The 26,742-nt window shown below is 37.7% G+C and overlaps 1 protein-coding gene across 4 annotated transcripts in view; it reads left to right on the forward strand.

The window, feature by feature from the left end:
* The window catches only part of POU6F2 (POU class 6 homeobox 2), a 281,035-nt gene that overhangs the window by 72,352 nt on the left and 181,941 nt on the right, over positions 1-26,742 (forward strand). For all 4 annotated transcript variants that reach the window (XM_083871982.1, XM_083871984.1, XM_083871981.1 and 1 more), the window contains 2 exons: positions 16,979-17,070; positions 18,009-18,237. In XM_083871982.1, coding sequence (XP_083728108.1) covers positions 16,979-17,070; positions 18,009-18,237 — 321 coding nt within the window. The remainder of the gene's footprint in view (positions 1-16,978; positions 17,071-18,008; positions 18,238-26,742) is intronic.

Here is a 26,742-nt window from a genome sequence, read left to right on the forward strand (position 1 = left end):
TCCCTACCAGCTGTTAACGCTCACCCCATCTGGTGCAATGAAAGGGATGCCAGCACATCATGATGTAGTAGATGCATAAACACGTGCAGAAATATATGCTGTTGTATCTTCATGTTCTTTGCAGAGGACATGATGTTTAAGCACAAAAACATGAATGCAGAAGGAGTTTTGCTTAGCTTAATCCCTGTTCCTGTACATGTTGGCAGTGTGACTGGTTATACTGAAATTAAATAGAAATGTGTATGCTTAAAATTGGTCACTAAAAGATGTTGATTCATGCCTTCCTAATATAATGCATATCAAGATGACATCTATAAACTACCAGCAGAGCTGGAAGACAGTTAGATCTTAACAGGATTCATATTTTTTGAGTGATCCACTGGAACTCTCCTATATTCAGCTAAACTGCATGAATGTCAGAGGGCAGAATCTGGGCAAGTGGATGTAAATTTGGGAAGAAATCTACTACCCCTGGACTTGGCCTTTAAAAAATAAAAAAAAATTTAAAACCCCAAATATTTACTGAGAACTTTGACGAGAGAAAAACTAGTTGCAGGGATTTTTGCCTATTCTGTAGTACAGATTAATATAGTCAGGTAATAATTATGTACTGTTTACAGATGAAACAGCTACATGAAGTTCTCCAAGAATTTAGACCATAGTAAGTAAATGAGACTGAAAAGTCTTTGCTGAGCACCAACATTGCTGCTGAAATGACTAACAGCTATAATCATATCTTGCTAATTGTATTTGTTCTAATAAATGTTGAGTTTTGTCATTTTTGTTCATGGCTTATTGGGCAGAAAATAATTCAAAGAAATCACTCCAAAGATAGCCAGACCCACACAATCTTGGGTCTTCTGTACAAATGGGCCCTTATAGCTTGACAGTGATGAACTTTTGAGTGAAAGTAGATGGTTGCTTAGTGACATTGGGATTGGATGAAACAGTTGTGAGTCTGTATAAATGGTAGTGAATGCCATAGAAATTAATTTAGGGAAAAAGACCCTGCAAAGTAGTTTTGTAGAAGCATTTGAGCCTAAGGGATGGTAGTGATGCCTAAGCATTTTGCACTGTTAAAGTGTACTTACTATAGTGACAATAAGATCTAAAAAATTCCCAGTATCACCTGGGAGCATTGCTACAGTCCTGCCAGATGAGGGCATGGACTATGGAAAATCCTTGCCAGAAGGGTTGCTTTGGTGCATCCCCCTGTTCAGAATTCACTGCTCTTGTCTAATCTGTAGAGCACAGGAGCTTGATACAGAATTGGCCATGGAGCTGGGCTGTTCAAAACAGTCCTTGTTAGTTGGAAAGATGACAGCTGTCACTTCTGTGTGTGTTCTCAGGTGTTTGCAGTAACCCATGGGAAGGAGAAGACCATACAGGTCTGTCAGATAAGTGAGTCCTTTTCAAAAAATCCTGAATGTGGGTTGTGTTTGTCTATTTAGTTTGGGATGTGAATGCACTCCTGGCCTTTATTATCTCTGGGAAATTTTACCTCAAGGTAATAGAGAACAAAAAGTTTCATGCTAATAATGCTGTCAGCTGCTATTACCACATCATTAGCGTTTCTTGTCATTTATTAAAAGAGAGTGATTTCTTGGTGTTCATTGGTATTACAGTAGTAATGCCCTGTATTTTTTATGATCCATCATCAGTAAAATCTATCAAATAAGTTCAGGAAAATGAATGGATCCAGAACTGTGAATGTTCTAAAGGAGGTAGGACAGGGGTGTTAGTCTCCAGTTTGTGAGTCTGAGGACCCATGAAAAACAAGTTATTATACTTAGCCTAAGATTGTATAAATGAATCCACATCTGCTCCAGAAAAGTCTGGGGATTCAGAAACCAAAAGCCAGTGGTACATGAGGACTGAGAGCTGATTAAGCATGCTCTGATGTCTTGGTATATGGCACTGCTGTCCTGGCGTTTTGCCACTTTCAAGTGTACCCCTTGAGAATAACATCAAACTGGCACCTATTAAAGAAACAGAGAGTTGTTTGAATTCAGGTATTGGCTTGGAATCAAGTTGTCTATTAAACTGTGAGGTAGAAATATGGTCAAAACCTCTGTTTGGTTCTTGGTGGAGAGCAATTCAGTGAGATCTAGCTTCCAAATACAAACCCTCGGTTTTGGTTCCCTTCCCTTCCCTTCCCTTCCCCTCCCTTCCCCTCCCTTCCCCTCCCCTCCCTTCCCTTCCCTTCCCTTCCCTTCCCTTCCCTTCCCTTCCCTTCCCTTCCCTTCCCTTCCCTTCCCTTCCCTTCCCTTCCCTTCCCTTCCCTTCCCTTCCCTTCCCTTCCCTTCCCTTCCCTTCCCTTCCCTTCCCTTCCCTTCCCTTCCCTTCCCTTCCCTTCCCTTCCCTTCCCTTCCCTTCCCTTCCCTTCCCTTCCCTTCTCTTCTCTTTATTAAAACAAGAGAATTATGACAACACTTTTAATTGCCTGCATTATTGTCATTAATTGTATAAAATTTAAATGCCTAAAGGATTTTGAAACAAAAAGCTTTTATTTTCAAATGCAATTTTTGTACATGTTGTTTTGTGCCAGAGTTTGCACTTAATCCCCAAATACTGTAAACCCATAAACTCCAGGATTTGTGGTGGTTGTTATTGGACTCAATGTGTTACAACTGAAATTTGCTAGTCAATAGAGAATTATTAGTAAAATCAAGATTTTCAGGGATGGGGGCAGAGAGAGAAAGCTTTTTTTCTTTTTTTCAACATGACTTTCAGCCTTGCTCAGAGGCAATAAAATGAGATGACACTGGGAAGAAATGTACCTCACCAGTTATTGTTGTTTTGAATGCTTATGCAGTTCCTCCAGTGGAGCAAGATTGATCCATTCCTCGGCAATGATCATTATATATCGTTTCATACAGTAAATGCAATGCTTTTCTTTTAAGTTGTCCTTTCTGATGGATGTTATTATGCTGAATCTTATTGCATTATATTCTAGTTCTGAAATATTTAGGTATTTATGTTGTTGGTTAGAGTGGGAATATGATATTAGGTTTGAAAATATTTGGCTTTGCAGGGTAGGAAAGTACTCATGGAAGATGAGCTGCTCCTAATGGGGAAATTCTACTTGCTGTTCCAGCATGAGAGGGTGAATTGTATAGGGCCTTCAGCCTGCAGGATGTCCTGATGTGTTTTAACCCCTTGTGTTATTAGCAGGATGTGTCACTGTCTATTCTGACTTCCTCCAGAGTTCCCATTTTAATGAAAATATTTTTTTATTCCAAACACAAAGTAATGATCAGAAAAAAAAAAGTGATTAAAATTGCCTTATATTTTGCATTTGAGATTTTTTTTTCCTAAGAGTCATCCTGCATTTAAAAACATAAGAAATTAACCCTTATATTTTTAACTCTTGGAGCCTTTGCTCCAAGAGTTCTGTCCAAGGATCCTCCCAAAGAGGAGGAAAACACAGAAAAAGGGGAAACAGCAGGAAAGAGAAGCCAACCCTTTAGAACTCTGTACTTCAAAAGGAAATGAATGAAAGTTAAAACAGCACCCCCTTTACCTAGAAACGAGACATAAATGTCAGTATTCTTTGCAGTGACTAAACCACCTTTTTCTACTCCCTGAGTTGTGTCTCCCATAGTGGATCAGTCTGAAGTTCTGATATGAAGTTGTTTCAATGCCTGGAGCTCAAGAAGAGGGGCACACTCCTCATGATGCCCAATGTTGTAGGTTGCCAGTGCCATGCCTTCACTCTCTGAAGGGTGGGCCTTGGTTCTGCAGGTACAGTTACAGCATGCTCAAACAAGTCAGCAGTGACCTTACTTGATGGTGGCCTAATATTTGGGGGAGCTATCCCTAGAAAGCCTGATGCAGAAACATCACTGCCTACTAAACTCAGCAAGCACAGACTGACATGCTGCTAGATGAACTCACATTTGCCTTGTTGTTCTCCATCTGAGATTTCTTTTAGGTCTGCTGCTTGTGGCTTAGGAGAAGCCACATATTTGATATTTGTGCTGGTTGATCCCTTGCCTGGCACATTGCAGCTGCAGAGCAGCACTGCAGCATTCTCCTGCTTAGCCCACAGGTATTTCAGAACAGCCAAACTGCCAGAGCTGCCACTAAGGTGTCCCAGCATAAGTAAGGACTGTTCTTTGCAACCCCAACTGGAGCACAGGCTTTCCTGAGAATGCACAGCATTCCTGCTTGCCTCTGCATGCCTGTGATAACCTCCAGCACCAGCATATGACACAACACAACCATTATGCCATTCTGAAAGGTCAGGACACATGCACTGTCATATAACCCAGTGGTTCAGATCTTAGACTTTGTAAAAGTCAGAATACTTTAAGGAAACCTTATTTAATACAAAACAGAAGGCCACAATCTTACTGCCACAATTTGTGTCAGTGTTGCTATATGACATCAAATGAAAGTTATGGAGAAGAAAGTAACTGCCATGAAAGGAACTTTCATGCTGTTCTCAATAGATATCTGATTGTACCAACTTGCAGCTGTGCAGCTGCCAAGCCAGGTCTTTCAATACTAAAACAGTGTAAACTAAAAGAAAATATTTAAATTCTTATGAAGCTTTGAGAAACCTAGCAAAGTCTTGCAACTGCTCTAAGACCTGAGAAGTACCACACTGCTATCCAGAGGAATGTCTTACCCAGGAGCATAAAGAATAGTCATGAGTGCCTCATGCTCAAGTTTATTTCAGTAGACTGCTCACAAGTGTAGGTAAACAAAGAGTAGGAATGTATTGCTACTCTGCTGTTTTGGGCAAGCCTTGTCTGTGGTCATTTTTCAAAAAGAAAGGATTCAGAGGATGCTGTTGTAAAACATACACCTCCTGTGTTTCTCTGCAGGTAATCTATAGGCTACTGGAGCCGTGCAAAAAGAGTTTGCATTTGTCCTGCATCCAGTGATTCACAGAAATCTCATCCAGAAGCCAATTGAAGAGTTAGGATGTATTTCAGCAGTGAACCAAGAGAGCAGCATCAGACCAGGAAAATTTTTGTTGATAACAGATCATGTGCTCAGCTAGCTAAGGAGAATGAAAGAAAAAGATATTGTATCTATAAGTCTAAGTAAGCCTGTGGGTGTGCATTAAGGACTTAACTCAATTTGAAAAATGCTGCCCAAATTTGTTTCTACTGTGCGTAAAGTGTTTCTAAGCCTCAGATGAGCCATTATATTTATCCAGCATGACATCTGTTAAAATATTTTTGAATAAGGAGCCTGTATGGAGCATACATAATAAGATAGCTTTTGTGAGCATGTTTGTATTCCTGATAGATGAGAATGGCTCAATTGGAGCCCTCCCAATTTTACACTGTTTAGGAGGTGTGCTAGATCCCAGATGAAAACCCACAAGAAAATGTAATTAGTAGAACAAAATTTAGTGCATTTGCCCCACGGCTACTTTTTACATTGCAGCAGTTTTGCTGTTAATTTTTCTTCTTTGAAGTACTAAGAACAAGGGATTTTTGAGTTTGGGACCTAATCACATTAAAAAATCAAGCCTTGTTTCCCAGCTCTTCCATATAATTTTTTTCTTTAAAGAATATTTTTAAAAGGACCCAATCTACTTTCCATTAAGAAAATAAAACAACCAGACTCATAAACCTTGACCTTGACTTGTTATCTGGCAGAACCCAGCTAATGGAAACACTGACTGAAATAGAATGGACAACTTTCTTGAATAAAGACTTGTAGAATTGTACTTCTGGTTCACCAAATTTCAGGCTGAAGCAAATTTTACGGCAAGTTATAAATATTTGAAAAATGTGAAGCATAATGGAAATGCTGACACAACCTTAACCATGCAGGCATAAGCAGCCCAGTGTTACAATCTGGCAGTGCTGTTTTGAAATGATTATATGATAATGTAATCCAGGCGTGGAGAAGTTTTAGCTAAATGTATCAATATGAGCCTAATTTACTTAGACATTAATATAATCATTCACGTTAAAAATCTATAGTACTCTGATGTATAGATCAAGACATTTACTTTCTCCCTGATATATACCAGTGAGATATATTTTACAGTACACAATAAATATGAAGAATATCAAATCACTAAGGTGGTGTTTCTTCAGTCTTCCGATCAGTATTTACTGAACAGAATCACAGGAGCTGTATATCCTTCAGAGTGTTAATATGTAACCAGAACAAACACACAACATAGGAAAGGTGGAGAAAAGTTAGATATATAAGCAAGAAAAAGTGAGTCATTGATTTTATTGACTGGTTTGTTAACTTCTGACATTGCAATAAAGCCTTATTTATTTGTATACAGGAGACTCAATTACATAGATACATATTATTTAAACAACTGGGTTATTTACAGGACGATTGCAGTTTCATAAATAATATAGACCTGCATTTCTCAAGCTGATGTTTATCCATTGTTACCACTTAGGGAGTTGCGGTATCCACAAATGCTCTTTGGAGGAAAGTCATTAGAATAACGTTAAGTAAAATCCCTGCTATTGTAACAATACATGTCCAAGGTACACACCAACACATACAAGCTGTGTTCTTCACGATGACTGAAATATAAATTATTGCATCCTGCTTTCTATGACTGGAGGAAGCAGCATGCTGGCAATACTTGCCACTCCAATTGACATGCTCCTTTGGTACAGGGTTTCTCTATGCTCCTACAGCCCAACAACACTCCGTCTGTGAGAAGAAAAGAGCTGGTGAAGGTCCTACAGGAAATGGTTGGGCATGAGCCTAAGTCTTCCTTTTGCCAGATTAACACCCTATTTTCTTTTCCTTTATGACAGCTGTAAGGAACAGACAGTGGATGTGTTGACTATTTCAAACCAGCCCTGGATATCTTTGCATATCCTCAAAGCTAGGCACATTAAAAGATATTAGGAAGGCACCAGCAATCCAATTTATAAATCACATCAGATGTGCTAAACCATCTTTTGGCTACTGAAGGATCTGACTTGTAGGAAAGGTGGACCCAGGGTTCTCTTTGCTCCAGTTTCTCTGTGCTCCATTTGTAGCCAGACATAAAACAGCTTCTCTGGGCAGAGAAGGAACACAGCTGTGTTAGAGAGGTGCACAGCATGCACTTGTAGAGCACCATGTGAGCCTAGCTGTGTGGCTTCCACACCAAGATTGGCTTCAGTCAACTCAGTTGGCAGTATGGACAAAGAAGTTCAAATCTGTTTGCCTAGCTTTAAATGTTGTCTTTATATTTTTAAAATACAGCTAGGTTCTTCTAAAGGGCTGGATGGGTCTAAGTCAGATGCCAGAGCTCTTACAGAATAGTTACAGAATCTTTCCTTTAAAAGCATTTTTAGAAGGAATCAGTGATTACCTTTTGACCAACTCCTAACTATGTTTAGTAGGCATAGTCTGAGATCTGACATAATCCTCAAAGTAAGTAATATAACAAATGGAAGCTGATGCTGGTTTTGTGTTGTGTAATGGAGTTAGAATAATGACAGGACAATAATATAATAGAATTCTGCAAAGCCTTCACTCGACTTTAAGTGCAAGTAAAATCATGGAAATTAGGAGGACAATAAAATAATGCTTTGTAAAAAGGATAAAGAAATAGTGTTGCCCAAGTCTATTAGTGACATAACACACTACAAATGCACTTAAATTAATAGCATCTTTTACCAGTAGTTATTTTTCAGTTACTGTAATGCTGAAAAAATAAACAGAACAATAATATAAAAATTAAAGTGATCTAGGAAACTGATTGGTTTAAATTATGTATCTCTATATAGAGAGGCATAGGTATATATATGAAAACAAGCATGTGCATGGATCAGGAATCTTTCATTCCATAAAATTTAATCCTGTTAGGATGTGTTGCAGTGCCCTATTTGAAGAAAGTTGCCCGCCACTTGCTATTTTGGCAAAGCTAAGTTGTATGGCTTCTACTTGCTTTTTTGCTTCCTTCATGGCATGTTGTTACAAAGACGTCTTGCCATGACAAGATATTTCCAACCAAGAGATCTTTCATGAAATTCCAGCTGTGCTGGAATGTATGCATCTTACCTGTAAAGCTTTTTTAACCTGTGCTGCATTCTTAAACCTTTCCTAGGAAACTAATCCAACCCATTTATAATGGGAGTTTGACTCACATAAAGGCAAGATAAACATGTTACAGGAATAGTGTCCAAATGTTTTTCAACCACTTGGTTATTTCTAGGGAGATGTATTTTGGGGTATTTTCAGTGTAGAAAGGACTATTTTAGTGGCTGCTGCAGAGTGGTTTATTATAACTGACTGGCAAATAGCTCCTCAAAACCAGACACTGTGATGATGTTGGTTACTAGTCTTTTTGCTACTTTTTGTATTTTTAGCTTTTGATCTGTGGAGGAGGGAGAGTTAAAAGGGCAGGGAGGAGTGCAAACCAAAAGATCTTGGTGTGTGGTTTAAACTTGCTTTAGTGATGGTAAGGCTTGACATACTTTTCAAGACCTGGTACTAAGACTGAATGCTCTAAAAACATAAATATGAAGTGGCAAAAGCTCCTGGCAAAATTGTAAACAGCCACTACAACCGATTTCAGACAATAATAAAGAGAAGGAAGTTAATTCAGTTAGGATTTGTGAGATCTAGAGGCGTGCATAGCGTAAGTTTCTGCAGCTTCCAGCCGACACTTTGATTTGAAAAAATGTCTCACCCTGCTGAGCCACATCATGAGAACTTGCTGCAGATATCAAATGGCTCCAGTTGCTTTTGAAAGGCTGTTGTATTTTTTTGTGGGAATTTCTGAAGATATATGTGCAGCTAAATAGATTTATAATGAAGACTTACCAGTTTTGTGATGTAGCTGTATCTAGGAGTGTGACCTCCTGCACAGAATGTTGCTGCCACTGTTAAGGTTTTCCCCTGGATCTCAACTGGACTCCTACAGTCTGTGGGACAGCTCTTTCAAGAGTCTCAATAAAGTCTGAACAACTGAACAACCTGTAATGAGACACTTGATGGAGCTGCCCCACAGGGCCATGTAAAGACCACAGCAGAGAGTGTAAAATTGTTAAAGACACCACAGGGATGAAACCAATGAACTCAGTAGCAGCAGTGATAAACCACTGTTGCTTTACCATACTTGCTGGTCAGATTGCTCCAGTAGGAGTTAACATATATTATGGGGTGCACTTTGCTGAACACTGCTGTGGGGTGCTTTTACTAAGTTTAATTGAATACTTCATTCCCTTACTGGATATTCTTCTCTCACCAAACTAGGTGATTTGAATTTTTAAACAGGCTCTCATAGGACTGATAGAACACTAGGTTCATCTGTTTGCTGCCTTACAGCTTTTTGTTTCCAGTCCTTGCCAAAGTAGTGAGTTGAATTTCTGTCACCAGCCGCCTACCTGTGCTCTCTCTGTTGAAATTAGTCTGTGAACGTAACTTGTAAATATCAAAATATGTCAGACATCCTACACTTTTCTTCCACTCAGAAGCCTGAATTACTGTGCACCAGAGATCTTCCGCACGTATTGCCTGGCTTTCGGTACACTGTAGTGCCAGCAGCCAAACACATATTAAGCAACTGTGCAGGGCTCCCCAGGCAAACAGAAATATATATCATTATATATCTTATATATATATATAAAGATATCAAGATATCTTCATAGTCTGGCTTATTTGGGGGAAGGGTGCAGAAATCAGGTGGGGAGGGTGAATGTTGGCAAGTTGGGCTTTTAATGGAAAGCTTACCCTCTTCCCTATTAGGAAGGAAACCAATATGCATAGGTAAGCACTGTAAAAAATCCTGAAGAAATCTAAGATGGCTATAAAGATGGCGAACTGTAACAGTTGTTCCAAAATGGATGTTCTTTAATGTGCTCACTCTTTGGCATTCAGTAAACTTCCAGGGATGGAAAGAAAGGAAAGTTTAAGTTAGAGAAGCCTTCTACCCTTCTAAGCTAGGGATCAGCTGCCCAACATGAAATAATAATGCATTCAACTGCCCATCTTCAGGTAAATAACATTTATCACCATTACATTCACCAGTACTGTCAGCAAATAGTGAGTATGAAATGTTGTATGAACTCAGAGAAAACTGATAGGGTCTTTGTAGCCTTAATAATTGTGCTAATGCATACAGTATATGAGGAACTAGAGCTCTCAATATGAAGGGTCCAACTCATAAAAAATGTATGTACCACTAACAAGGGATTTTTATGCCCTGTACTAAGTGGGTGAAGAAAAGTAGAATGACTCTGTTTTGAATAAAGAACATACTTTTGCAATTATATCCCTTCACCTCTTCTGCAGTAGCAACACTTCTTTTCTCACATGACGTATTTGAAGTGGAAGAATATTCATATAGGTACCAATAAGGAAAAAACTTCACTTAAAGAAAAGAGAAAAAGGAAATTATGAGACAATGAAAGAGGAGCAAAAATAAAGATAGGAAAGAAGAAAATTTAAAGCCCTTGGGAGAACTGGGATTTTGAGTTATTTCTGATTTTTTGCCTTGGTATGGTAAATTTTTGTTATAACCTGTGGTTGCCCAGAAGAAATCCTCTGTAACATGAATCACTTTAATAGCCTGATTTTCATTATAAAGAGTCATGGAGTTTTAATGTTATCAGTCCTAACACAGAAGCATGCAGGTGCTCTGTGCATAGGGGTAATGAGGGCAGTGGTTTCAGCTACTGCGTGTGCCTTGTGGGAGAAGATCCTTTAGGAGGAAATATCCCCAGGGACCAGGCAAAAACAGCATTCTATACTCTGCTGGCAGAATGACTTTGAGCTCTCCAGATGATTTTAGTAGCTTTGCAGTAGCAACTGTGAGGCAATTTCAGATAAGTATAAAACTGTGGTGTTTTACTTACTTAAGTACTGAATGATACACTCAGTAAAGCAAATCTGCTCTATTCATACTGCTGTCTAATTCAATGCATTTTCAATGCAGGATTTTTAGCTCTTCTGTATAGGATATTGCATTGACATATATGTCAATATGGTAAATCAATATACCATTTCCTTATCACACCACAAACACTTTCAAAGGTAAACTAGAAGGGTTTTGTACAGAGGTAGGAGAAAATTAAGAATGAGAGCTATGTAAGTTGACACAATCTAACATTGTAGATGTGCACAGAATTTGTATGTTGTGCTGAAATGATTGAACAGTAAAATCATAACATCAACATTGCAGTTTTATTAGGTTTCAGAGTGATCAGGTGCTAGTAGTAATTCTGCACACATCCAGAATTCTACACACTTGTTTGTGTTTCTTTGTGAGAGTGAAATTACTGCTTAAAAATAAAAACTTAAAATCTGAAGTACAGGTTAGCAGAAAAGGGTGAAATGCTTAATCATCTGTGTGATAACCTGATACCTAGGGAAATTTTATACAATCCAAAGGAGTGAATTGTGTGCTACATCTTGGTTGTGGTCTGGAAGGAGACAACTGTCTAACAAACTAAATATGAAAAGTCTAACCTTAAATTCATACCTTTCAGTGGAAAAATCCTTATTCTAATGTAATTTATGAGATTGATTTTCTTTGCTGAGGTAACAGGAATATCTCCTCTTATAACCATAGGATAATACCAATGTAAAATGGAATCAGCATAAAATCTCAATTTTGTCTCTTGCAACTATTGTAAAATTTAGATGTGTTCATGAAATTCTGTGTAACAATCTGATTACTACGTTTTTTTACAATGTGGTAATTTGTGCATGGTTCATCCTGACACATCCAAACTCTAATGCAACAGGAAAATGAAAATAATGAAATTAGGAGTCAAAATGTGTTGGTTTGTGGCAGAATGAAGATTGTTTGGAGGAAATGTGTTTGGTTTTTTTCATTATCAGTTAAATCTTTTTCTTTCAGATATTAAAGTTTGGTCAGCAAGATTGCTCTTGGCATAATTGTGAAGAGTTAAGTTTTCATTTAGTGAAGAGTTGAGTTATTTAATCAGAGATGATGAACTTTTGCACACCTGATAATTTGAATATTATTAATTGGTCTAATTGATTTCCTTAAAACATTTTTTTCTCTTGATTATGATCTAAATGCAGCTCAGATTTGCTCAGATTGTTTAGTTTATTAGTTTTAAAAGTGTAAGATTTTTTTCTCACCAGCAGTAATTTTACTTTAATGATTTAATTCTTAAAGCTGTATCTTTAATGTGTGTTGTCTCAGTGAGTAAGAAAAAAGTCTACTTTTGATTTCTTATTGTTATGGTTACTGAGAGATAAATACAAGTAATTTAATGTCACATTGTAGAAAGATTTAATATGAAATGTTGCTTAAAATGTGTTCTTTTATTAATATTAATGCATTTGAAATATTTTATTAAATCTCAGAAGGATTTATATATTCTTTTGATTACTGAAAATCTAGTATTATTGAATTTGATCCAGCTTATTTTTAAAAGCATTGAGTACTAAGGAGAAGTGGTCCAGCATCTCCCTGGTTTTGATACAACTGTGGGACATGCTGAAATCGTTCATGAAGACCAAGAGGAAGTTATCAATATCTAGGTCATCTGATGAGATTAGTCCTATGCTTCAGTATGACCATTGGCTTTGAATGAGAAGAGATGCCAAGGTTCATTATGCCTTTGAGCAGGCAAAAGCCCAGAAGGGTAGAACTGGATGTACAAGTTTAATGCACTCCATCCTGTGTTGCTGTTCCTCAACATTTTCCAGTCAGCTGCAGGTTCCTTGCAAGCATCAGAGACCAGGTGAGGCAAGGGCAGCTGGGACAGGCATTGCATCCAAGTGAGGATTCTGGGGAGCACGTGCAGGTTCACCTTGTCAGAACTGCTGTACCCCTGGAGCAGCCAAAGAGTCACAGAGCAGTTTTGTGTTTTGACCCATGCCTTCCTGAATAGTGGATCTAGAGCCTGAGAAGATCAGCTGGATTGTGCTTGTTTGAGAATCCATATTGAAGTCTCTTTTCCCCATTAGTTCTAAAGTAGGGGATTGGAGCATTCTCACCTTCACAAGGCACTAGGGGACACTAAGAACTGAGTTACCTGTTGTGTAGCTGAAAATGTGTAAGAAACAAAATGGAAGCAAATTATGGAAACCCTTTTACAACCAGTATATTTACAGCTGTAATTTTGTATGAAGCTTGGTGCCCTCGAGATGTGGAATTTCTTTTTTTCTTCTGATGTTTCTCTTGTTGTTTTTTCTTTTCTAAACCAGATATTGTACAATATGGCTTTTCACTTGATTTGTGGAATTATTTTTCTCGTTTTGCTAAGGGGAGAAGAAGGTTGCTTTTGTTTTACTTTGCTTTATTTTAAATAATATTTTATTTTAAGAATAAACACTATTTTACAGTGTTTACGGTGCACTTCAATTTTTTATTGTGTCATGCCCATGTCAGTCCCTTGGTGGGATGAGAGGTGAACGTATGTATTATATAATTTATAATTAATTTATGATGAATCACATATGATGAATACTGCTTATTAAATATTAAAGCCTTGTCTACGGTCGTGGCAGTACTATGGCAGTGGCACTCCTGTCTGTTCATATGGTAGTATTGAGCAGACCCTATTGACTTGGGCTGTGTTGTCAGCACTCAGTTACAAGAACCCTGCCTAGGCAAACAGTGTTAAGGAGAATTTTGGCTCCCTTTTCAGAGTAGTAGCCCTGCTACTCTCTTCCCCCTGCCCCTTGTGCACCAGCAGTTGGGGTTGTAATGAGAGTAGAATTTCTACAAAATGTAGTTGCAAACAGAGAAGGTGCTGCTTGGTAGTTCCCCAACTCCATAGGGATTGTTATAAATCCTGGTTCCATACTGACAGATCCCTCACTGAAAGAAAGGTGAGCAGAGTTGGAGAATAACCTAACAGGAGGTAACAGGAGGCCTGGATCTGAGCAGGTGGAAAATCTAGGCTAGATTTTGACAGTCCATTTTTATTAGTGAGGACTGGAATTTGGACAAGGGAATAATTTACCTGCAGAGGTCGTTCCAGCATTTGGAACTCAATCAACTCCCAAATAAACTCAGTAAAACAGCAGCAAGAAACAGTGTAGGGGATTGTGTGCTGCCAGTTTAGGGCAGCTGGTCTTAATGAAGGCATTTTTTCCAAATTCATGGCAATGAATCTCTGAAGCAGAAATAGTAGAGAAATCAGAAATAGACAGAGCTGCCTGACTGCTCTGAAATTCAGGGGATTCAGGGGAATCCCCCCAGTCAGAAATATACTATTATAAGGCAGAAAATAAAAAGTAGCCTTCTAGCAATGTTTTGTGCTCTGCCTTGCCTTCTTCAGAATGTTGACCTATGAGTGTCAGTGAATGCAGCATACAGCAAGGAAAAAGTGCTGTCACTGTGTGATGCAACAGACCTTAACCCTGAAATTCTTGCTTGACTGTATTTAGTGCCAGCCCAGCAGGCAGATTTTCTTGTACATTTTCTTGGCTCTTGAGTGTCTGTTATAGCAGATAGATTAGAAGGGGCAGGAGAGACCTGAGAGTTTCAGTCAGAGAATACAGGATTGATGATTTCATATAGAATGCCACGTAACACCACATGAGAGTGTGTGCTGTTTTCCTGAGATGACTGCATCCTATGGGAACCAAATTAGAAGCAGTAGGCAGAGCATTTGAGCACTGAAATTAAAAAAAAAAAAATCATCTCTGGTAAGTATCTGTGTGACAGGAAAGGAATCCTAACTGATTTGAATTAGTACAATGAAAAAGGAAAACAGTGTAATTGATTTTGGCTTGAGAGTCCGGTACAACCAACTTGTGTTACATAAAGATTGTATGACAAAAATTGAAAAATCCTTATGGTACAGATAAGGTAAATCAGTGGTTCTTTGGATGGGCACCATGAAAAAAAAGAATACTAAAACACAAGCATATTACTTCAGAAATTCTTACATATTTTCTGAGACCTCAATGTATAAAAATTACAATAAAATCTAATTCTAATGACTTTGGTTTTGTTCTTTTCCCAAAGATTTCCTACAACAATTTAATGATATGACAGATTATCAAGAGCTTGTTTTAATATTTATTAAATCACACAAAATGACAAAATTCACAGCCCTTAAAATGAAATAAAAAAATTGATTTATAAGATTTGATCTTAATGAGGAGTGATATCTTCATTGGTATTTTGCCTTTGATCTAATATAACTTTATACATACAGCTGTGAAGATTAAAAAAACAAAGACCATAACAGTATGTGGAAATTGCCAAAGGAAAAATTATGTTTAGTAACATAGTGCTTTATTTTGTATGGGAGGAAATCATACTGGGGAAACCCTGTAAGACCCAAAGGTCTTAGGGATGGCATCACCACTAGGATTGTTATGCATTTGAAAGAAAGACTTTTCACTGAATCTTGTATATCTAGTTACATTTTTCTCTTTTCATTTAATTTGAATGAGTAAATTGCAGATAAAAAATGTAGTGACTGTGTCTCTTTTTGCATGTTACTAGGCAATTGCTGGAATCCTCCCTGATTACAGTAGGTCAGGTTAGTCTCATCATTAAATGACAATGGTCATTAAAATGGCAAACAGATTTCTGAGGAATTCACTTTATAAAATGTCAGCAAGTTTGTATGTTTTTATTAGTTCCAAATCAGATATTTCAATAGACCATTTGTAAGTATTCCCAGAGCAATGTCCATTTCTGAATTTTGAGACCACACAAAGATATTACAAATTAATCAGATTTTCAGATTTCTGTGTAATAACTCTGCACATTTATTGTTTAATCCAATTCTAAAATGCTGTTATGATTGACAACTTGCTGTAGAGATGGAAGTCAATTGAATAATATGTAGCAGTCAATTTTATTTGAACCTTAATGTGGTGAAGGTGGTTTTTTTTTCACATTTCCATTATTTATAAGTTGTTCCCCTTGGAGAATATATAAAAGAATTTGTTTTAAATGAGCTTATAATACCCTCTTTAAAATTTATGACAGAATCGTATCTCTTTTCCTTACAGCACAAGGGTGTGCCAAGAAACTGTTTCTGAATTATCTTGCTATTCACAGGACAAACATTAGAAAAAAGCATCTTGTTAAGATTTGCTTAAAATGGAATTTCAACCACTCATCAGAAAAAAACCCAACAAAACGGGAGATATCATACCAACCAGGAAACCTGGTGCCATTGCCAGGGTTTTCTTTACAAGAGACCACAGTATTCTTGCAGCTACATTTGATACTTGCTGTCTTTCTTAAAACCTCAAAAATCAATGTGGGCCTCATCATGCCATCAGCAGTGAAAAACTGGGAATCAGTTGAGCCCTTCACCCAGAGGAAATGGAGGATTGGGATGTACTTTTGAAAACATCTTGGTCTTTCTTACAACTGATAGGATGATTTTATTTTTCTTCCTCCCTTTCAAATCTGTATTGCAGACTTCAGCAAAATCTAGTAGGGCTGGACTGTGTTCTATGCTTAGCAAGTCATTAGTGCCCAGCATATAGTTTGACTGTTGGATATTGATCATCTCAATAAATGCTGGAAATCCTTGGTTTCACGGAATTTTGCTCATCCTCCACATGCAATTTAAAAAACAAGCTGTCATATGGAAGCACACCAGTTTTCAGTTTTCATAGTGCCTTTTTATTGTGTGTAGTAGAGCCTTTGCTGCCTCAGAAACTGACAAAAGAAAATACTTTATTAAGATAGAAAGTAGATGTGACTTGATTGTTTTTCAGATAATTTTTGCTTTCAGAAATTGCAATGGCTGATGCTCACCTAAGCGTAAAAAATGCAGTTCCCACACGCACGGAGTCCTCATGTACTGTATGTAAATTGATGTATAATGCAATCCACATTAGCTGGGTTGATAATAGCTTCAGTTTCACCGCTGTCAGATTTCTGTAACTCTTTGAATGAGTTGGCTGGTCTGAATGAACGTTAGCATAATTTATGCAGCTGATAAGCGATTTGAGTGCTTGAGTTATTGATAAAGCACTTTAACATATCATTTTCAGCTTCATGTTATGTGACATCAGAGCAGAAGGTAATGTGGCAGTCCCCAGGCTTGATATTAAAGTCAATCTGTTCTCTGGATTTCAGAGGCCAGAGGAAACACAGTGCTGCCTGATACAAGCCCAGCAGACCAGCACCAACCCAGTCAGTCCCATCCTGCATTCCCTGTTGGGCCTCAGGTCAGTATCTTTCCTTTTAACTAATCGAGATGTGCAATTTGATGAAAAATAAATAACTGTGATTGATGATCTTTGATCTGTGTAATGTAGAAAATGTGATTATCCTTGGCTGCATTCAGTGTTACAAAAAGGGAACATGTATCATGTATATTTTAAAAGTCAAGTTTGGCAAGATTAAATTTTGTATGCTTTTCTAAAATAAAACCTAATAAGTTTTACATATTTAGGAAGTTAAAATATTTTAATTTCTTAGGTAAATTACTTCTGAAATTAATATAATAATTTAATATTTAAAAGCTTGTGCAATTTTAATGCAGAATTATTGTCTCTGACAGTTATCTGTCACACAGATCTTCTGTATTAGTAAAGGTATTTCATGATCTTTTATGTCAGATATTTTTCTTTAGAGCAGAGTGTAGACATAGTAGTATGGCACTTTATAAGATTTTAAAATATTTCCCATCTCACTTCACAATTTTTTCCATGTTCAACTATCCTCTAAGAAGATACTCAATATTCTTCCACTTCCCAGGACAGTCTTGGTCCACAAAGCTTCTGGTAATTGTCACTGTAATGTTTTCTGCTGTTATCAATCAGTATACAATCAAGAATTTTTGGCAAACATTGGCATTTAGCTACTTGTAGACTAAGTTGAGTTAGGTCTTGTGCTCATAAATTATCTTTTGTGTTTATGTAATGAATTTTCCAGTCTAGATTCAGCTTGAATTGCTACTATGCTGTTTGACTGAGGCTTACAGTTTCAGACTGTCTTGTTTGTCAGACCTTTCTGTGTTGGTGAAAATGTATAATTTCAGATACTGGAAGCAGTGCATGTCTGTAATGGAACATGAAATGATCTCAAGCCAGAAGGGTTGTTGGAAGTGTGTAATACTGAGCTATACACAGTAAAATAGGTTTGTGTCTGTGGTTTCTTACAGCCACTACTGACAGCCCAACAGTTAGCCTCAGCAGTGGCAGGGGTGATGCCAGGAGGCACTCCAGCCCTGAATCAGCCAATCCTTATTCCTTTCAACATGGCTGGGCAGCTGGGGGGCCAACAAGGACTCGTCCTAACTCTACCTACAGCAAATCTCACCAACATCCAAGGACTGGTAGCAGCAGCTGCAGCAGGAGGCATCATGACTTTGCCATTGCAAAATCTACAAGGTAAGTCATGTTCATAATTTTTCTAACAGATTCTTTCACCTGTTTTTTGCTATCTCTTTCTTTTAAACTGAGTGATTTTTTTTCAAATTAAATATTGCTCTCCATGAATATTGAAAAGCAATACCTGAATTGTTTTTGAATGCTTGAGAGATACTTAAGGGCTATTTACCTTTTAATAAAAACATATGGAGGTTGGGGCTTACATTCTATGGGTCAGTAATGTAAACCACTTGAATGACTCATTGGGTTTTTCTGTCATCAATGATCAATGTTGTCTACTTACAAATCACTTTGAAATTTCAAACCACAGAATAATAGAATCATAGAATATTAAGGGCTTGGAATAGACTTTAAAGATCATCTAATCCCAACCCCACTTGCCGTGGGCAGAGACAACTCCCCCTAGACCAGGTTGCTCAATGCCTTATCCAACCTGTCAGGGTTGGGGAAACGGCCCTGGAAATATTTTCCACTATCTTATCACCCCCACAGTGAAAAATTTCTTCCTAATAGCTAACCTAAATTTTGCCTCTCTCAATTTGTACCTATTATTCCTTGTCCTATCACTACAGTTCCTGATGAGGAGTCCCTCTCCAGCTTTCCTGTAGAACCTCTTCAGATACTGGAAGTTTGCCGTAAGGTCTCTATGTGGTTGTCTCTCCTCCAGAAAGCCCCCACTTTCTCAGCCTGTGTAGGAGGTTCTCTAGTCCTCTTACAAATTTCATGGCCCTCCTCTGGACTTCCTCCAACAGTTCCATGCCTTTCTTATGTTGAGGACACCAGAATTGTGCACAGTACACCAAGGGGATCACATGTGAGCAGAGTAGAGGGGCAGAATCACTTCCTTTGACCTGCTGGCCATATTCATTGTGATGCAGCCCAGGATTCAATTGGCTTTCTGGGATGTGAGCACATACAGCTGGCTCATGTGGAGTTTTTCATCACCTGTCACTCCCAGGTCTTTCTTACCAGGGCTCCTCTCAACCACTCCTCTCCCCAACCCACTGGTGTGTCTGGCATTGCAGTGACCCAGGTGTAGGACCTTGTGCTTTGCTTTGTTGAACTTCATGAGGTTTGCCTCAGCCCACATCTCAAGCTTGTCAAGGTCCTTCTGGATGCCATTATCCCTACCCTCCAAGCAAGTTGACTGCAACACACAACTTGTTTCACCACTGCTGATTAAAGCAACTGTTTGAATAAAGGCAACTAAAAATACAGTATTGAATGAAAATAACTTTTTTTTTTTTTTAATTTACAATAAAATCAAGAGTTTCCTCATCTGTCATCCATGCCATAGATATGTTTTCATTCTTATTGTGGGAGGTCTGCTTTATCAATAAGGTTCTGCCATCTTACTTTCAAGTTGTTGAGAGAGTTGCATGATACCAAAGTAACTAGGGAAAAGTTAATCTGTGTAGGTATCCTCTCTACTGCCTGAGCTGTACCATGTTTGCAACAGTTCTACCCTAAGGGATCTGCTACATTTTCCCTGTTGTTTAAACCAGACTGAAAGCAGTTATATAAGATCATTTTTCTTCCCTGTTCAGTCAATGTGTCTAACACTGTTGTTAGGAACAATGCTCAATCCAAGTACATATGATATAAAATAAGATGTATCTATTTACTGTTCCTAACTATGCTGATGCTTCTCAGAATGCAGTTGCTGCTGAACAAATGAAACAAAATATGGCAAGATAAGTGTTAACTAATACCTTACAACATAATTATATAGTTTGGAAGAGGACAGTAGAAGACAGTAAAGGAAGTGATAGTCCAGTGTGAAAGTGATAAAGATGTGAGAGGGAAGTGTAAAAAAAAAAAGCTCTTTAGTTTTATTTATTTATTGTTTCTTTCCAATGTAAATGGTATGAAATATTTTCCTCAAAAAAAAATCGGATTTTTTTTTTTTTTTTTAAAAATTAATCCTCTCCTCTGTGCCCTAAATACCTTTTAGTCATCAGACTCTGGTGGCTGCTGATTACCAGATGTACTGTTTGAAGCACCAGATCCTACAGGTTGTCAAACAGAGAAAACAAAGAGACAGCTCTTGTGTTGAACAAACTCCCTTACAAAGTGCATGCATAGTACTCTCACCTGTTGGAGCAACTACTTGCCTTTACCTTGTGCATGTTTTAAAGTTTAATGTCAACAGACCTCTCTTATCATAGTTGTAAATGGTTTTCACTTTAATGTTTAAAATAATGTCTCTCTCATACCATTAAGCTGCACCAAAGAACCTGTCATTCATAAATGATAGATGAAAAGGACACACTAATGCACAAATTTTGCTTGTTTAAAATTTGAGAGTGCATGTAAAGTAGGAACGGGAGATTAAAAAAATAATGGAAGAACAGGAGCGGGTAAAAGCAGATATAACAAAGTGAAGGGGAAGTAGCTTTTTAGCGTAGGTGGATGATGAAATCTTAATGAAGAAACAGGCATTATAAAAATCTATCCTTCCACTCTGGAGTACTCCAGGTTAGAGTTGCTGGGTATGTAGTATTATAAATAAACATAAGGTTGTGCAGTTCTTACGTCATTTATTCACCCTGTGTTGCAAAGCTGGAGGGTAGGGATTAAGCCAGGCAACCTTTGCTCTTTAGTTTAGCCATGGATGTCTAATTGCTAGCTAAAAGACTTAACTTTGCTGCCAAATAAATTTTGCAAGCAATGACCTTACAAGATGAAAAGGTTTCCTTTATAATCTTTACTGGTAGATAGGAGCCTGGGATCAAATAGGGACTTGCAGGAGCAGCAGGTTCAGTTCCCTGTCTGTGAACACAATCACACCTTCCATAATGTATCTGAAAGGAACAGTGAACTTCTCATGAATTTATTTAGTTGTGATGCTGTTTGTTGTCTTCTCTACCCTTCCTTCCTGATCTTCTAAGCAAGTGCTACTGCCTGCCCTGAGTTTTTGGAAGTGAAATTGATACACAAGGCAGCAAAGTAACCTGGTCAAGATAGCTCCTACCATCCTGAATCACAGCCGTAAACTGCCATTGCTTGCTCTGTATCTCACTGTCCAATGCATGCATGAATGAAGATAGGAATCAGGTGAGAGTGGTGTGTGGTATCATCAGTTCCATTGAACCTGACTGACTTCTGGTCCCTGGAGGTTTTTTTTTGTGGCTGGTTGAAAATAATCATAGAATGTGCATTCTGGTTTGTAGACATTTTTATAGGTATACTCATAAAAGCCCATGCTTCAACACAGTTTGGTAATGCCTGCTCTTTTGGCAAAATCAGACCATAATTATCAGCTTTCATCTCTTAACCTCACAGTAGCATGATCAGCTTAGATAATGGGAGGATATGTTTTCATGCTGTTTTGCAACCTCTCTTAATCATCCTATTGTCACGTCTGCTGTACCTGAATTTTCAGTGAGGTCAAGCATAGATGTCCACAGCTCCTGTGAGCTGGGTCTTCTCTTGTCTTTTTTCTCTTGTCAGTAAATTACTGAAACTCTTCATCGCAAACTACTCCAAACTACCCCCAGCTACGTAACTCAAAAGACCCCCAAAAACTTTTTGAATAATGTTTAAATTCAGAAAAGTTCTGGTCTGACAGAGTACTTGAATTCATACTGAATGTTGATCAAGGGAGTAATTCTACTATTTTTTTTTTTTGTGATCCATGTACATGTTTAAATGATTTTCTTCTCAGTAACTTTCAGGTCTTGGTCAGGGTGATGAGCATGAGACCTCAGAGTGCCTAGATAAAACAATGAAAATCTTTGTTTGTGAGAAGAGCATTCAGGAATCACAGAGAAGATACGTTAAGTACATAAAATGAGAAAACAAGAGTTTATTTTAAAATGGAGTAATTAACTATTGCTCACACAGTATAACTTAGTGATATTGCCTATTCTTCACTTGCCAGCTACCTCTAAAAATATTTTCCCCCAAATCTGTTTGTGTTAAATTTTTTGGTTGCTCTATGGTCCTGATCCACCACTAAGTTGATAGGAATTTCACTGCTGTAAGTGAAAAGAGGTTTACACCAAACCTCTTCCAAAACATCTTTTCTTCATACATGATTATTTTCTGTTCATTACGCCCTGTCATTTGCCATACACACTGCTATACTGTATTTGTTCCCTGAGCAAATACATCAAATGTATGTGAACAGAAGGAACAGAGGTGAATTCTTGCTGTGAAACTTAGGAAAATAGGTTTTCCCTGGCTTCAAGTAAGCAAATTTCATATGCATAACTAATATGCAAATAATACAGTTTACTGAGATGGAAGAGGGTGGCAGAATAAAACTATCTACTTTAGTGAAAACAGAAATCCCTGAACATAACACCTGTGGAATTTTGACTTTCCACCAACAGTTATTCGAAGAAAACAGTAAAATCAGCAACAGTAACTTTTTAGTGTAATCCATTAAAAATGCTACAGATAAAAGTTTTAAGACTATCTATAAAAGATGTTGTCCCAAGAAACTTACACACCTGTTTTCCCCTCACCATTTCTTAGAAATGCAGGTGGAACATAGCCACTCTTTCCTAAAATTTTGCATGTGTCAGAATAACATTTTGTAGGTGTCAGAATAACACTAGTGAGGTGATGAGAAGGGAAAAGTGAGGGAGGTACCCTACAAGGGAGTGTGTTTCCTGTCTTCTGCTCTTAGTCTTGTTTTTATTGACTTAATGCAGAAGGTAGTCTGACAGCCTCCCTCTTAATCATCCAAACTGGTGGTTGTATGTTCCTTCAGGAACCTTTTCTATGTGCCAAACAGTTTCAGTTCTTGCATCTCTTTTACCAGGTCAGATTTTGTTTGGTTTTGGGAGGACTATGTTCTTTTTAATAATAGTTATCCTTCTCAAGAGACTCTCCAAAAGACTAGTAGTTGCTTAATCTCAGAGTATTCCGTAATGCCTGGGAGCTGATATTCATGAAATGACATTCTCTCCTTAAGCCCCTCTGATTTTTATATCTCAATGTAATATTTCTGTATAGCTAAAAAATAAACCTTTGGGGGGGTGGGGGTGGTTGAGTTTTTTCTGACTTGTTTTCTTTATGTTATTTTAACCCTGTGAATTTCCTGTTGAAATAACTGAAAAAAATGGGAAAGCATTCCAGTTCTGGGGAGTTGTTAAAAGCTGTCCTCTCTTTTTAGTCTCTTTTACATGACAACCAAAGCAGTTTTAGCTAAAAAGTTAATGCGTTTTAGCTATCCTTTTAGTTTAGCATATGTGTTTGAAATTAGAAAGTGACAGGGTTTTCTGTCAAGTCACTGCTGGACACTTGCTCACCACAGATAACAATCCGGGACTCTCTCTTCAAAGGGCTGGTCCAAATATATTTTATCACATAGCAATGGCACACCAGTGTTTTAGATATATGTGCCAATACAGAGAGAGAATGACACTGGAACCTTGAAAGAAATCAACAAGCTGGAGACTGTACCCTCATGGCACTGAAACTTTCTGTATTTTATTTCCACTACCCATTGTACTGCTCCTTAAGTGGATGTCAATAATTTATTTACAAGTCAAACTTTCTCAGTCTTGAGTTGTGAAAGAAATGAGAACAAACTATCTCTCTAAATCACTAATGAAAGGCTTCAGTGCTGAAAGGAAGTCTTGCATAGCTGAAAATGTGAAATCATTAAATTATATTATTTAAAGACCAGCAGGTCATATTTTAGCAGCAATACAATGGAAAGGGAAATGTATTAAACACCTTGAGAGATAGGAGGCAACCATTAAGATGCACTGATATGGGTTGACACAGTTGACACAGATAATGATTTAAAAAAAATAAGGCTTTTTTTCATATGGAGATCAGTCAAAAAGAATGTTAGGTAAAGACAATAATAACAAAAAGAAAAAACCCTATTGTTTACACTTATTAGATCTTGTTTCCTCTGAACAGAGATTTGTATTATTAATTGTACAACAGATAAAGTAAACATGCTCTGTCTCCATTCCTCCATGTTCAGACACCTTAAAAATCAGAAATCAGAGAGAGATGAAAAACAAAAAAGAGACAGAAAAGAAGTAAACTACAAGCTTCAATTGCTTACTGATCTAGAGTCCAAATTCCAGTTTCTTAGAACATTTTTCTTTTAACTAAAGTGATGCAGTCCCTATTCATTTGTATTCCCCTTCAAGTAACATGAAATAGCTTTCAGAGTCTACAGAAAGGCAGTGTTTCACTTATGTATTTTAATGAGCACCAATGCCAGTAATAATCAAAATGATGTTTCACTTAGAGGAATAGTTTATTCCCAAGTACTTTTGCAGTGTACTAACATACCCAGAACAAGAATTACAAGAACCAAGAGGAAGTGCTGCACTCATCGCAATTTCTGTGAAGCCCTCAAACCAAATACACCTCCCGTATCACTGTATAAATGCTGCACAAAATGCAGTCACTGTGAAGGGCTCACTTACACAAAGAAGGGGATAGCCAACCCTCAAGACAAACCTCCCTAGCTTAGTACATGGAAAGAAATAAGAGAGATGTGAGCATCCATAAGCACAGTGTGGCATGCACAGAGGGTCTATGGATTAGCAGCTGCTACAGCAGGTTTCCTCAGGCTATCAGCTGTATCCCATCCAAACTGTTGTAGCATAACTGAACTAATATGCAGAGATCCCTGAAGATGGGATGAGCTGTCTCTGTTGGGTCTCCTAGGAAATATACTTTTTTAGAAGGCCTAACATTTGGTTTTGGAAGAAAGGAAAAAATCTGCTTTTCTGAAGGTAGTACAGCAAGAATCCTACTGGCTTGTTTGTTTATTTGTTTGTGTTTTTTCCCCATAATACAAAGCCTTTCCTGTGCAAATGCATTGGCCCCATGTTAATTGCTTATCTTGTTCAGTGGCAAATTGCTGCCTTCACAGAGGGAATGTGAAAGGTTCAGGCCTTTATTAGTTACTAGTGTTTATTGATCAGTCCCAGAGTGTTAGCTATTTGTTGTTTGGTTTCTCTGCCCCATAAGTTAAAGGCCTACCACTAGAGGCATTAAAATGCAGTAGTCTTAATGCCTGTGTGCTCTGTTGTTGACCTCCACCCAAAACAGACCACAGGCATGCCTTTTTTTTTTTTTTTTATTTTTGCTACTGATGATTATGGAACATTGGTGAGAAGTAATGATGTGATGTAGATCAAATTCTGAAATCAAAATGTTCGCACCTGCTTAAACATTGCAGGCCACATACTGAAAAAGTCTAAATTTCCAGACTTTTATGCCAAGAAGCAGATGGGAAAGCTGGAAGTAGTCTGCACCTCCCCAACTTGCCCAAAGTTTCCACCAAAAACCTATTGGTTAACTATCCTTTGGCAGGCATGACCACTAAGCTAGGAGTTGTGGCATGATTGGTATGCAAGAGCTGGTCATTTTGGGGAGTGTAGCCCTTTATTGAGACTGATGCTACTTTTGGATGGAATATTCTGTGTGCAGGATTATAAATGAAATTTCCATCAACCAGAATATTGGGCGCATTTTAATGGTGCGTTTAAAGTATATCTTTGCACCTGTTTTGAGAAGCCTTTAATCTTCTTGAATTTAGACTGTGACAATTTAAATTAATGTAGAGAAAACTCATTCCAATAATGTGAAGCACTCAATTTACTGTAATCCTATAAAAGCCAAGAAATTTCAAATGCTAGTGAAAAACCTAACTAGTGTTCTGCTCTAGCTAGCTCTGTTCTTCACCTCTGCATTTTTGCACATGTGCTACATGCAGTAGTGGATCACATGCAAATAGCTAGATACATCTAGGCCACATAAAAATGGATGGGTACATTTATATGGTATATGCACATATGATTCTCATGCTGGTCCAAGACTCTCTACTACAATAGAGAGAGCTGTAGAAAGATTACCTGGATGGATTTGCAGCCTTCACTCTTAATTTCCTTGCCTTAGTGGATTTAAGTCAGACATTCATAGTATTTGTGGTTTAATTTCCTTTGTTTTTCCATGGTTTTGTATTAATAAAATCCCTATGATTCATGTTTTAAAAACTCCCTGGACACAGATTTGTGTTCCTGATTCACCGAGATTCTAAGCAAGATATATATGTAGGGACTCATAAAAACAACAAAGTCTTTATTGACCAGTTGGGTAGTGTGAATTTTGAACACATGGAACATACAAATTAAATGCCTGAGAGCCAATTTTTAAAAATGAAATTCCTTTAATGTCTCTGCCATCCTGTACCACAGAACCATACACTTCTTTATGCAGATCTCCTATTCTTTTTTATCATGGAAAGTTCTGAAAGTACTTTCTCATTAAAATCTTAAATTGCATGCATCTTGAAACATTTAATGGCATTGCTTTTTTTTTTTTTTTAATTTTATTTTATTTGAGAGAAAAGTATGTCTGTCACTGGGATTGCCTCGTAAATGGGAGCAGAATCTGCCTGGTAACATCAGAAATCAAAAAAGTGAAACTTCCTTCGGTTTTCTCGTCCCCAGACCTCTATGCAAACTTATGTTCTTTGGGTAGAAAGTTGTACTCATGGAAATCTTCAGGCCTCCATTT

Source organism: Zosterops lateralis (genome assembly GCF_965231275.1).
Source record: "Zosterops lateralis genome assembly, chromosome: 1".
In the NCBI taxonomy this organism is placed as follows: domain Eukaryota; kingdom Metazoa; phylum Chordata; class Aves; order Passeriformes; family Zosteropidae; genus Zosterops; species Zosterops lateralis.